General features: G+C 52.1%; 1 protein-coding gene across 12 annotated transcripts in view; it reads left to right on the forward strand.

Annotated features, from left to right (window-relative positions):
* CHD3 (chromodomain helicase DNA binding protein 3) overlaps positions 1-12,603 on the forward strand; it is a 58,743-nt gene that overhangs the window by 28,596 nt on the left and 17,544 nt on the right. For 6 of the 12 annotated variants that reach the window (XM_066264166.1, XM_066264168.1, XM_066264172.1 and 3 more), the window contains 11 exons: positions 1,179-1,404; positions 5,941-6,053; positions 6,533-6,703; positions 6,953-7,077; positions 9,007-9,293; positions 9,533-9,663; positions 9,835-9,985; positions 10,163-10,356; positions 10,682-10,915; positions 11,099-11,302; positions 11,812-12,023. In XM_066264166.1, the coding sequence (XP_066120263.1) occupies positions 1,179-1,404; positions 5,941-6,053; positions 6,533-6,703; positions 6,953-7,077; positions 9,007-9,293; positions 9,533-9,663; positions 9,835-9,985; positions 10,163-10,356; positions 10,682-10,915; positions 11,099-11,302; positions 11,812-12,023 (2,048 nt within the window). Of the gene's footprint in view, positions 1-1,139; positions 1,405-2,887; positions 2,915-5,940; positions 6,054-6,532; positions 6,704-6,952; positions 7,078-9,006; positions 9,294-9,532; positions 9,664-9,834; positions 9,986-10,162; positions 10,357-10,681; positions 10,916-11,098; positions 11,303-11,811; positions 12,024-12,603 lie in introns of those variants that run through there. The other 6 variants (XM_066264170.1, XM_066264179.1, XM_066264177.1 and 3 more) reach the window with 5 other exon arrangements.

The following is a 12,603-nucleotide window of genomic DNA, read 5'->3' on the forward strand; positions in this document are numbered from 1 at the left end:
CTTCTCAGTTAAAAGATAACGTACACAATTAAATGCATTTTGACTTCAATGAGGTATGCAGAAACATAGTTATATATAAACATATATTTCATCTTTTTCCTTTTCTATGCCTGAAGGGGAAGAAAAAAAACCCTTCACATCAAACCACTCCCTTCTGAAGTATTCAAAAAAAAAAAAAAGCTCTTTTCTTTAGAGAAGGGAGGTGGGGAGGAAGAGACTAGTAAAGAAAAGAAAAAAAAAAGAAATGTAGTTGGACTAGTATCTAACTAGTTAACCTTTAACAATTTATGCTGATGTCAGACTGAGCATGAGTACTGATTAATGCCCCCCCTCAAATATTTTTTATAAGGGGGAGTTAAAGCAGCCATTTTTGTTTTATGCAGAAATCCTTCATGCCCCCCCCCACGCGGGCGCGCGCGGGGGTGCGCGCACACACAGTACACAAGGAAAATATCTATTAATCTGTGCACTAATCAGTTATGAAAAAAGGGAGAAATTTGTGGGTTTCTGGGTAGAGGTTTGGAGATGGGGGTGTAACAGGGAGGAGAATGGGGTGGGGGGTGAAAAATGAAATATTAAGCCAGCCATTTTGTTTTAAAAGGGGATTTTCCCCCCTCTCCCTTTCTTCATGGAGGGGGTGGCGGTGCTGGAGGGGGGGTTGTTTTAAAAATAATTTCAAGGCGGCCATCTTAGTGCCTCAGCTCTGAGAAATATTTCTGAGCGCCCCCCTCAGAATTTAAATATATTTAAAGTAACGGAGAGGGGGGTAGAGAAAAGTCGAAAACTTTTATATATATATAATATATATATATACACACACATACATTTTTTTTAATCCCCCTTTCTTGTTCTCTTGGAAGGATAGAAAGAAAAAAAAGTCTTAATTTTTTCCAAGAACAATTTTTGGGGTGGTTTGGCCCACCCCCTCAGACGGCGGCCCCGGGGGTGGGGGTTTCGGAGGGGGTGGCCCGGGGCTTTGGGGGGCTGGGGGAGGCTGTAAGGAGGAGGAGGAGGAGGAGGACGCCGCCGCCGAGGAGGAGGAGGAGGAGGAGGAGGAGGAGGAGGAGGAGGAGGAGGAGGTGGTGGTGGTAGCGGTGGGGGAGGCGGGCGGGCGGTGGGTGGGGGGGTGGTGGGGGGGCCAGAGCCACAGGATGGCTTCCCCTCTGAGGGACGAGGAGGAGGAGGAGGAGGAGATGGTGGTGTCGGAGGAGGAAGAAGAGGAGGAAGAAGAGGGCGACGAGGAGGAGGAGGAGGAGGTGGAGGCGGCCGACGATGACTACGAGGACGACGACGAGGGAATACTCGGGCGCGGGCCGGGCCACGACCGGGGCCGCGACCGCCACAGCCCCCCCGTCTGCCACCTCTTCCCGCCGCCGCCGCCGCCGCCGCCGCCCCCGCCGCCAGGTAAGCGGCGGCCCGGACTCACCCCCCAGCCCAGCCCGAGCGGGAGCCGCCGGCGCGCGGGCCGGCCGGGGGCGAGGCACCCACCGCGCGGCCGAGCCGAGCCGAGGCGAATCCGGGGCGCGGGGCGCCGGCTCGGGCCCGTGGCCCCGCGGCGGTCCCGGCGGTCCCGCGGCCGCGGGGCCAGGCCTCCTCCCATTCCCCGCCGCACCCCTCCCCCGCCGCCGCTGCTGCCGCCGCCGCCGCCGCCGCCGCCGGGGCTGGAGAGCGCCTGGGCGCGAACTGCGCGCGCGGACCGGGCCACTCGGTCGCGGCTGTCGGGGGAGGAGGAGGAGGAGAGGTTTTTTTTTTTACCCTCGGCGGGGAGGGGGTAAGCAGGAAACGGCCGCGGCGAAGCCAGGGCCCCCTCCCTGGCCGAGCGAGGGACCGCGGAGACCCTGGCGGCCGGACGGCGGCGTGGGGGAGGGGCGCGTGGGGGAGGGGCGGCCGCGCGGGCACCCCTCGGGCTCCGGCCCGCTTGGGCTTGGATGGGGGGAAGTGGGGTTTCCGCGTGTGGAGCGGACCGCCGTCCTAACCCTCTCCGCTCAGGAGTCGGGAAGGCGGGGGGGGGGGGGGCGGTGTCCATCGGACCCCCACCTGCGGGGACTTCAGTGCCCGCCAACTCCGCGGCGCGCGGTGGGGGAGGGGTCGTGTGAATGTTGGTAAGCGGCTGAGGACTAGGGGCAGGTGGTGGCCGCAATCCACGCAGACCACTTCCTGGAATCACTTGCTCCTATCCCCCGCTCCCCGCAGCTCGTCATAGGGAGAGCAGGCGCTTAGAAGTGGGGAGCGGGGGGGGGGGCAGAGTCTGGGGAACCAGATGCTCCCAGTTCCACCTCCTTTATCTCTCCTTTGCTCCGGGCTCTTTTGTGTCAAGTGCGCCTCCCCTCACCCTGTGACCCTGTCAGTCTAGGGTGGCTAAGCTGCCCAGCTGTGACTCTCACGTGGCTGCCATTCACTGTCACTCACTCTCGCTGAAACCACCCACACCCTGACCACGCTGGGGGGTGTGAACTGCCCCCCCCAGCTGTTCTGCAGCTTGACCATCACTCAGCACCCCTCAGCTGGGAGTGACGAGTCACCGGCACTCTCTGAGTAGTTCCTCCAGTGGTGGACTACAGACCGTTGCCTCGCGCCTGGGGCCCAGCAATGGCCTCTGTCGGACCACACTCCTAGTAAAGTTATTTCTAGTCTCCTTCAGGATAGGCGAGCATCTTTAGGGTGTTAACAGCCTCCGCTTGGGTAATGAAAGGGGTAGCCACACTCCCAAGCCTCTGTGTGCCTTGCAGCACAAATGAACCAAACTTCAAAACGTCTCTAACATCGTGTTTTTTGTAAAACTGTCATATTGATCTGTGTGGCTTGTGTGGCAGATGTCCTTTGAGGGAGTGTGGGGTGCTTTATTAAGAGGGCAGGAGTATGCGTGTCTGATGGCAATAGGATCAAGCCCCCTCCCTCCCTCCACCACCACCAGGCTTCTCTGAAAAAGGGATGAGTTTGTAGAAAGTTATGTCTGTGAGCCCATTGATTTGCAGAAGGGAAAAGGAATAAAGATTTGTGGGGAAGGAGGGTGGCAGGAATACAGCCAAGGGTCTAAAAAAGGTAAAGAAAGGGTGTTGGGTTATATGTTAGGAGATTGGCAGCTGTCACCTATTTGCATTTCGAACTTGGAATGTGGTATTTGGGTGTTTCTGATCCTGGATTTAGGTATGTGAGGGAAAAGCCTGAAAAAATCTGAGGTTGAGATAGGTCTTTGTGTCAGTACTCCCTCCCCTTTCTCTCTTTGCGTTCTGAATAGACCAGAAGAAACGTCAAATGTTTTAAAAATTCTTTGTTTGAAATGAAAACCCACCTCCTCCGTCTCCCAGGGCAATTTTATTTCCCTTTCAGCCCTCCAAGTCAAATGAGTGACCCAGATACACTCCGCTCCCATGACTTTCTGAGGTAAAACTTTGGGAAAATATTTTTAGTCTGCTCATTATTTATCTCCCAAAATGTGAGCTAAATAACCCTTCTCTAAGGAAATGCTGGGGCTGCCCTTCATCCTTTTCTAGAATATGAATTTGTGCGTATTAGAGGTGTCTATTGTTTTTCATTCTGACTGCTTTATCACCATTTTGTTTTATATTCTTACCCAAGACCAATTTTTCTCCCTTCCCCCTCTCCAGTCTCCTTATATTGTTAAACGTTTAAAATAATAGCGCTCGTATTGATGGGGGAAGGGAGCAGGAAGCCCAAAACTCATTCTTCTCCCTCCCCCTTCTGGCAAGTCTAGAGAAATAATATAACATATAGATGTGATTCCTTGGGGGTGGGGGTAGGGAATGATTGTGGGTGGTGCGGAAAATTCTGGTAGTTTCTTTGCAAAAGGTCTGAAGATACAAACCCACCCCCTGCATGCAATACGCATGTGCAGCAGACCTATTATGGTGGTTCGTTGTGGGGGAGGGAGGGGAATTTGAGAAAAAAATAAATATATGTGTGAGAGATTGATGGTGAGATTAGAAGAAGAGAGGGGCGGGCGGGAGGCGAGGCGAGCTGCGAGACTCCGCCTGCTTTCTCTGGCTGCCAGGCTCCGCCCCTCGCTCCGCCCCCGTCCTCCTCCCTCGCGGTCTTCCCGAGATCTGAGCGGGGGATGTGGGAGAGTCTGGGCTCTGGGCCAGCATTGAGTGGCTGGTGAGACAGAGGTTGGGATTTGGATTTGCCTTCTAGCCCTCCCTTTTCTTTCCTCGCCATTCTGTTTAGTTTCTCCCCACCACTGTCGTCTTCCCAAGCTCGGAAACCTGCTTGAGTGGGGAGTAGATTGAACTGGCTGCGAAATCCCAGGGCTTGTGCCCCACCCCCAGCTGGTGGTGACCCAGGCGTTTCCCCTGATCCTTAGCCAGTTGGCCTGCTCTTGCCACTCTCGGGGCAGCCGGGTTTCCATGTTCGTATTAATCTAACTCCCTGGGGTTAGAGAGAGTTGGCTGAGTTGGCTGCTGGGGCATGGCGTCTTACCTACTATTTCCTATTACAGTTTTCACTCTGCAAGCCCCCCCCCCCCCCCAGTCCTCTCCTCCCCAGCCTCCCCAATCCTAGAGCGTCTTCCTGCTGGAGAGGACACAATACAGGAGCTAGGAGAAGTAGCATTGAAGAGATTCTGAGGCAATGGAAACTGAGGCCTCTGGTGATAATTGTGGCTAATTTTCCCTTGGCTGTTGTGGGAGGAAGGATTGTGTGTCCTAGAGCAAAGGGCTGAGCCAAGCCTGGGTTTTCTTGTCTTGCACAGCCACCTCTGCCTGAGCAAGACAGGTCTGGCTGGTTGGTCTAGTGCTTGCTGTGGGAGGGGAGTCGTCCAGCGCTCCATGTCCCTGTGACGTCAGGGTCTTCAGCATGGAGTAGCTCTCTGTCTCCTAAGCCTCCACAGACCGGCAGGGGTCATAGAGAATGGGGAAGGGGGGACATCAGGGACGAACCAGCCCCAACCTCTCTGACAGACACTTGGAGAGAAAGGGACCTAGCCCTGCTGATAGCAGGGGACAGGCTGTCCTTGGATTTGTGCTCATCAGTGTGAGTGTATGCTTGTGCGTTTGAGAAGACATATGCAGGGTGTACCTATGTCTGTATCTTTGGGTCTCCCATACTGTTTGTATACATGTATGAATGATCAGGATGTCTGGAACTAAATTTGGGAACAAAGGGTGAGACCAAGGGACAAAGGATAAGGCCCAGAGTTCTCAAAGGGAGCAGGGATACGGAAATAGATTTGAAGATAGATTCCAGGTTACTCAGGAGGGGGAAGAATATTTAGGTAATTGTAGAGACTTTCTGCTATAGGGTTAGCATGTGGTGAAGGAGCCAGACACTCTGATCCTGTGGGCCAGAAGTGAAAATGACCAGCTGAGAATTTCTTTTCCTCCAGGGCTGTGTTGGGTGACAGGAGGCTGGGTAATCATCTGCAGAAATATAAAGGCTTCCCTCTTCACAAAAAAGGATGTCAGGGCTCCAGGGTATTAGTGTGAGAACCCAGGTGTCCACCTTTGGCTCTCCCTTCTCAGCATCTGGCTTAGGGAGCTGCCAGCTTGTGTCTCCCCACTCCAAGTGCTGGGGTCAGGCCAGGCCAGCAGCTGGGCATGGCTTCCCCAGTTCCTGGGCAGGGTGCCAGCTGGCTCAGTGAGGTTTGGGAAGGCAGGAGGAGCCCTGGCTGCGACTGAAAGGACTTGCCACAGTCAGAGCCCATGACCTAGAGCTGGTCCCTTGTTAGTAGGAGGGGAGAGAAAGGAGTGGTTTGGCTCTTCTTCCCTTCTGACCTCTGACCTCCCATTCAGAACCAGAGCATCCCCAAGTACTGGAAAGATTCTCTGTTTGCATCCAGAGAAGGGAATCAGGTTTGGAGGAGTTAATGCCCAAGTTCCTAGAGAGTGAGAGTTAGGAACCGAGGAAGTAAGGAAGGGTGAGTCAAGGGGCTGCCGAGACTGGGAACCTACAAACTTAGGTTTTCTGGTGCTCTCTGCTCTACAGATAAAGATGACATTCGGCTGCTGCCTTCAGCCATTGGTGTGAAGAAGAGAAAACGAGGACCCAAGAAGCAGAAGGAGAACAAGCCAGGAAAACCCCGAAAACGCAAGAAGCTTGTAAGTGTTAAGGACTCCTGTTTCTATAGTAAGGCTTAGGAGACCCATTACTAGAGACCTACATTTTTTCTGGTCCTGATTACGGGTTGTGGGGGACTCTGAAGACAGGGAAACCTGATCCCCCTTTTTGGCCTGTATCTCATGTATCTGGGACCCCAACATTACTCACTACAACCTAGTGAAGAGCCCAGTTTTCTATATGATGTGCCTTCACAGCAGAGAGAAGCGGTTGAAAGCCCAGGCTCTGAGGGTAGACTGCATAAATTTGGAGCCCAGCAGTCCTCTGTCTTTTGGGCAATTTATTTAGCATTCTGTGCCTCAGTTTCCTCATCTGCACCAAAAAAGTGGATAAAAATAGATTAGTTACTGACTTATAGGATTGTTGTGAAGATTCAAAGAGATCATTTGTGTTATGTGCTAAGAACAGTACCTGGCACGTGGTAGAGCTAAAGAAATGATATTTTCTTTCTGTCTCTTAGGACAGTGAAGAGGAGTTTGGCTCTGAGAGAGATGAGTACCGGGAGAAGTCAGAGAGTGGAGGCAGTGAATATGGAACTGGCCCAGGGCGGAAATGGAGGCGGAAGCACCGAGAAAAAAAGGAGAAGAAGACCAAGCGGCGGAAAAAAGGAGAGGGAGATGGGGGGCAAAAGGTGACTAGCATTAAGGAGGGAGGGGAGCAATCAATATTAAAGACAGGCCTGAGGAGGGGGAGCCCCAAGTAGGGGGTGGGGGGTTGCTCAGTGGAAAGGCTATACTGGAGGAGGGTGGGGACCAGGCTGGGGGATGGGACGGGAAGCTGAAAACCCAGGGAAGTTAGGGGGTAGGCAGAGGAGCCACGTTGGGGGCCTGGGGTAGGGGTGGGAGAAGCACCCGCCTCACTCAAGCCTGGCCTCTCCCAGCAGGTAGAACAGAAGTCATCAGCAACGCTGCTAATGACCTGGGGCCTGGAGGACGTGGAACACGTGTTCTCTGAGGAGGATTACCACACACTTACCAACTACAAAGCCTTTAGCCAGTTCATGAGGTGTGGTGGGACTGGAGAGTCCTTGAGAACACTTTTTATTTGGGGGGGAGGCCCTGGCCACTCTGGAATCTGATAAAAGTTGAGAAACTGATCTCCAGAGAAATTCACAACACATAAACGCAAAACCCCACGTGTAATTTTGGGAAATTGCTGTATTTCTAAGGATTCAAGGACCCCGGTCAGGAACCCTTCACAGCTGTGGTGGGGGCAGGGTCGTAATTCCAGCAGTAGGTTAGAAATGCTCTAGTGACAGAACCGTGGTGAGGACCAATGACCCTTCTCGTTCCAAGAGTTCCAGTTTCCCCCATGTCACTTCTCTCTAGACTGGAGCTGAGAGATCACGTCAGCATTCCGCAGTTTCTGCTCAGCTAGCAGCCCTCTGCCCCTACCCACCTTCGGCTCTGGCAATAAATGTAGGGCGTTTTCCTAGAAGCTGGCCCTGAGCTGCAGGGGCTCCCGATAAAGTAGAGAAGACCCGGTCCTTTTCGGGAGCGGGTGCTTGAACGGAGCAGTTCAGTGCTCTGGTGGCAGCCTACCAAGAGGTGCAGTCCCAGTGTCATCTTGGGCAAATTACTTCTTTAGTTTGGGGTTTCACATCTGTAAAATAGAGTATCAAAGTGTGTACCTCCTAGGGGCCTTGTGGGAACTTGACGGGATAATGAACGGAAAGCCCAGCACAGTCAGTGCCTGGCTCCTAGGGAGTGCTCAATACCTGCTAGCTGTCATTGGTACTGTTGTCTTACTACGTCTCTGCTGACAACTGCTTTTGTCAGCACCATGGTCACTCATGTCCCCACAAGAGCCCAGTGCCCCACTGCAGAACAGAACAGCCTGGCCCGTCAGACTCCACCTGATGCAGTCATTCTTCCGGACCCATGGAACTTGTTAGAAAAAGCAGAGAATTATAACATTCGAAAGTAAAATGTCTTTTTAAAAAAATTATTCCATTGATTTGAGAGAGAGAGAGAGAAAGAGGGGAGGAAGGGAGAGAGAGAGAGAGAAGCATCAGCTGGTTCTGTTTAGTTGTGCACTCACTGATTGCTTCTCATATGTGTCCTGATGAGTGATGGAACGTATGACCTCGGTGCTCCAGGACGACTCTCTATCCACTGAGTCACCAGGCCAGGGCAGCATTTTTATTGATGTCGTTTTTGTTTTATTGTTTTTTATCTTCTCTGCATTTAAATTTTATTTTGCTTTTTCTATTTCTTTTTTTTTTTTTTTAACAGAGACAGACAGAGGGATAGGTAGGGACAGACAGACAGGAACGGAGAGAGATGAAAAGCATCAATCATTAGTTTTTCGTTGTGGCACCCTAGCTGTTCATTGATTGCTTTCTCATATGTGCCTTGACCATGGGCCTTCAACAGACCGAGTAACCCCTTGCTTGAACCAGCAACCTTGGGTCCGAGCTGGTGAGCTTTTGCTCAAACCAGATGAGCCCACGCTCAAGCTGGCGACTTTGGGACCTCAAACCTGGGTCTTCCGCATCCCAGTCCGATGCTCTATCCACTGTGCCACTGCCTGGTCAGGCTCTATTTCTTTTTTTGAAAAATTTTTTTGTTTATTTTTCATCTGTTTTTTCTTTTTTAAACTTTTTATTTTCAAATTGATGTTATATTTTTTTGATTGATTGAATTTAGAGAGAGAGGGAAGCATTCATCTGTTGTTCCACTTTGTTGTGCGTTCATTGGTCACTTCCCGTGTGTGCCCGGACCAGGGAGTGAACCCACAAGTTCAGCTTGGTGTTTCGGGATGGCACTCGCACTGACTGAACTAATCAGCCAGGGCCACGATGTTATTCTTAATAGGTCACATTTTTGCCGCTTAGGAATCCTATCTTGCGCATAGACTTAAATGATAAGGGAAAAGGGCTGTTTTCCCAGACCATCTGTCAGGGGTTCGAGTCTTCTGCCTCTGTGTTTACAGGCCCTTAATTGCTAAGAAAAATCCTAAGATCCCAATGTCCAAGATGATGACCATCCTTGGGGCCAAGTGGAGAGAGTTCAGTGCCAATAACCCCTTCAAGGGGTCGGCAGCAGCTGTGGCAGCGGCGGCGGCCGCAGCGGCTGCAGCTGTAGCTGAGCAGGTGTCAGCTGCTGTCTCATCGGCCACCCCCATAGCACCTACTGGATCCCCTGCCCTGCCACCCTCCCCTGCTGCTGCTGATATCCAGCCCCCACTGATCCGAAGAGCCAAAACCAAAGAGGGCAAAGGTAAGAAACTCTCTCCTTTGAACAACTGCCACTCCCCCACCCCCAAACTGCATGTTCTCAATTAGAGTCTAGAACTTTTCTGTCTTCTCAGTCCTGATTGTTGCAGGAGAAATCTTTCCAGGAAGGACTGTCAATGAAACCATAACCCACAGAGATGAGTCCCGAGGCCCTGGTGACCTCTGTTATTCCAGGATGTCATGACCTCTGCTTTCTCTCCCTCGCTGCCCCACCTTGTTCAGGTCCAGGCCATAAGAGGCGGAATAAGAGCCCCCGAGTACCCGACGGACGCAAGAAGCTTCGGGGGAAGAAGATGGCCCCACTCAAAATCAAACTGGGGCTCCTGGGTGGCAAGAGGAAGAAAGGAGGCTCGGTGAGGACCCTCCCGGTCTGCTGTACACCGAATGGGGGTGGGGGGGTGGGGGGCGACTGAGGGCTGGGCATCCACACATGGTTGATGCGGGATGCTGGAGCGCAAGCTAGAGGCCTGGGGCCGGGAGGGAAGTCAAGTCCATCTCCCTGACAGCCGCGGGGCCGTGGGCAGTATGTTTTTCAGAGTGACGAGGGCCCTGAACTAGAGGCCGAGGAGTCAGACCTGGACAGTGGTAGTGTCCACAGTGCCTCAGGCCGGCCTGACGGCCCTGTTCGCACCAAGAAACTAAAGAGAGGCCGGCCAGGAAGGAAGAAGAAGAAGGGTAAGGGGTGTTAGTTGTGTGATCCTGTCAGTCTGCTTTCCTCTCATTTCTTCATTGTCTTTCTTATTTTCAGTTTTGACTACTTTGTTCAACCCTTCTCTCTTTCTTTCTCTCTCTCTTACCCCGATCCCTCTGTATTTCTCTCTGTCCCTTTGCCTCTGCTGGGGTATATGACAGTCCTGGGCTGTCCTGCAGTGGCCGGGGAGGAGGAGGTTGATGGCTACGAGACGGATCACCAGGATTACTGTGAGGTGTGCCAGCAGGGTGGGGAAATTATTCTGTGCGACACCTGCCCTCGTGCCTACCACCTCGTCTGCCTTGATCCTGAGCTTGACCGGGCTCCTGAGGGCAAATGGAGCTGCCCCCACTGTGTGAGTACCTGGTGCCAGTATTTTACGGCCCTCAGGGACCCACCCATCTGTTTCCTCCTTGGTTTCAGTTGTCCTCTTCCTATGCCTGGCTGCCTGGGCTTCTCAGTAAAACAGATGTTTAAATGACCAGGATTCTAGTTTGTTTCTTTCCCCAACCCTTTGCCCCCAAATGGACATTTATAGAAACTGAGGTGTCCTATTCCTTTGTTCCCACCAGTTTTCTGGGTACTTCTAGGATTTAGGTGTCCTGTCTTTGCCTCTATCTTCCAATCTTATCTTCTTTCCTTTCTTCTGTCTGTCGCTATGTCTCTCCTTGGCCTCCCAGGAGAAGGAGGGGGTACAGTGGGAGGCCAAAGAGGAGGAGGAAGAATATGAAGAGGAAGGAGAGGAAGAAGGGGAGAAGGAGGAAGAAGATGATCACATGGAATATTGCCGCGTGTGCAAGGATGGTGGGGAGCTCTTATGCTGTGATGCTTGCATCTCCTCCTACCACATTCATTGTCTGAACCCACCCCTGCCTGACATCCCCAACGGTGAATGGCTGTGTCCCCGATGCACAGTGAGTGTACCCATCTCTCAGTGTTTACTGTCAGCCTCAATCCCTTCCCCATCCGGGTCCTGAATGTTGAGCTCTTCCTCTGCTCGGCCCCACACGTTGCCTTTGATTTCCTTGTGGGGTGCCTCTCCTCCTACTCTAACGATGCCTCTTTCTTTCATTTTCCTGTGTGTGTCCATCCTGAAGTGCCCCGTGCTGAAGGGCCGCGTGCAGAAGATCCTGCACTGGCGGTGGGGGGAGCCGCCTGTGGCAGTGTCAGCCCCTCAGCAGGCAGATGGGAATTTAGACGCCCCGCTCCCTCGCCCTCTTCAAGGCCGATCAGAGCGAGAGTTCTTTGTCAAGTGGGTAGGACTGTCCTACTGGCACTGCTCCTGGGCCAAGGAGCTGCAGGTACGAAGGCCTCTCCGTCCCCCTGTCTGTGACCCCTTTTGCTGCCATTCTCACTGTCTCTCAGCCCGCTATTCTCTGTTCTGCAAAGGTCAGACTACTTTCCCTCACTGCAGGCCGCCAGCCCTGACACCATACCTACTTCCTCAGTTTGCACACGTACTGCTCTTGGTCTCTGGTCCTTTCTCTTGGCCTTTGTTAGATTTCTCCCCTTAGATGTAACGTGGTCTTTCTTAATTCCCTCTTTCCTTGTGCATCTTTTTTGCAAACTGTATTCTTGATCTTAATAAACCTACTCCCTGCTTTCTTTTGCTGATGACATCCCTGCCGATGTCCTGACTCTGCTCTGTCTGTTGCATTGTATCCACTTGCTTTGGCTTTAGTTTATTAGTATTGTATCCCACCTCTTTTATAATTCCCTTTCCCATGCCTCTTCTCCTGGTGGATTCTTCCCTTTGTTCTCTCTGGATGGTGAGCTCACCTCTTCCCCTTCTTCCTCGGTACCCCGTCAGCTGGAAATCTTCCACTTGGTAATGTACCGAAACTACCAGCGGAAGAACGACATGGACGAGCCCCCACCCCTGGACTACGGCTCCGGCGAGGACGACGGGAAGAGTGACAAGCGCAAGGTGAAAGACCCGCACTACGCTGAGATGGAGGAGAAGTACTACCGCTTTGGCATCAAGCCAGAGTGGATGACCGTCCACCGGATCATTAACCACAGGTGAATTCCTGCTCAGTGGGAAGGCCTTGGTCCTGGCGTATGCCGCTCTTGTCGCAGTTATGGCCCTCTGTTAGTATTTGTTAATTAGGTGAATAATTGATCTATTTGAATAAGTCCTGCAGCCCCAGCCCTTCTGGCCTGGTTTCCTCTATGGGAATGAGAGAAATTGGGGGGGTGGAGGTGGGGCGGAAGTCCAGTCCAGCACTGAATCTTTTTGTCACTGCTCCCTTTCATCTCTGCTAGTGTAAGAAATGATACCTGAGTCTGGGGACCAGGGCTTGAAAGCAAAACATGAAAATTATGACTCATTCTGACCAGTGTTTCTAGTATTTCTTTCTTCATAGTACTTATTACTGCCGAATGTTGCAGTGTATATTTATTGTTACAGCATATATTTATTTTTCTGTTTCATTGCTGCTTCCCTCAGTAGAATATGAGCTTCTTTTTAAAAAATTTTTTTTTTTTTACAGGAACAAAGAGAGAGTCAGAGAGAGGGATAGATAGGGACAGACAGACAGGAACGGAGAGAGATGAGAAGCATCAATCATCAGTTTTTCATTGCAATACCTTAGTTATTCAT

The sequence above is a fragment of the Saccopteryx bilineata genome, chromosome 2, assembly GCF_036850765.1.
Source record: "Saccopteryx bilineata isolate mSacBil1 chromosome 2, mSacBil1_pri_phased_curated, whole genome shotgun sequence".
In the NCBI taxonomy this organism is placed as follows: domain Eukaryota; kingdom Metazoa; phylum Chordata; class Mammalia; order Chiroptera; family Emballonuridae; genus Saccopteryx; species Saccopteryx bilineata.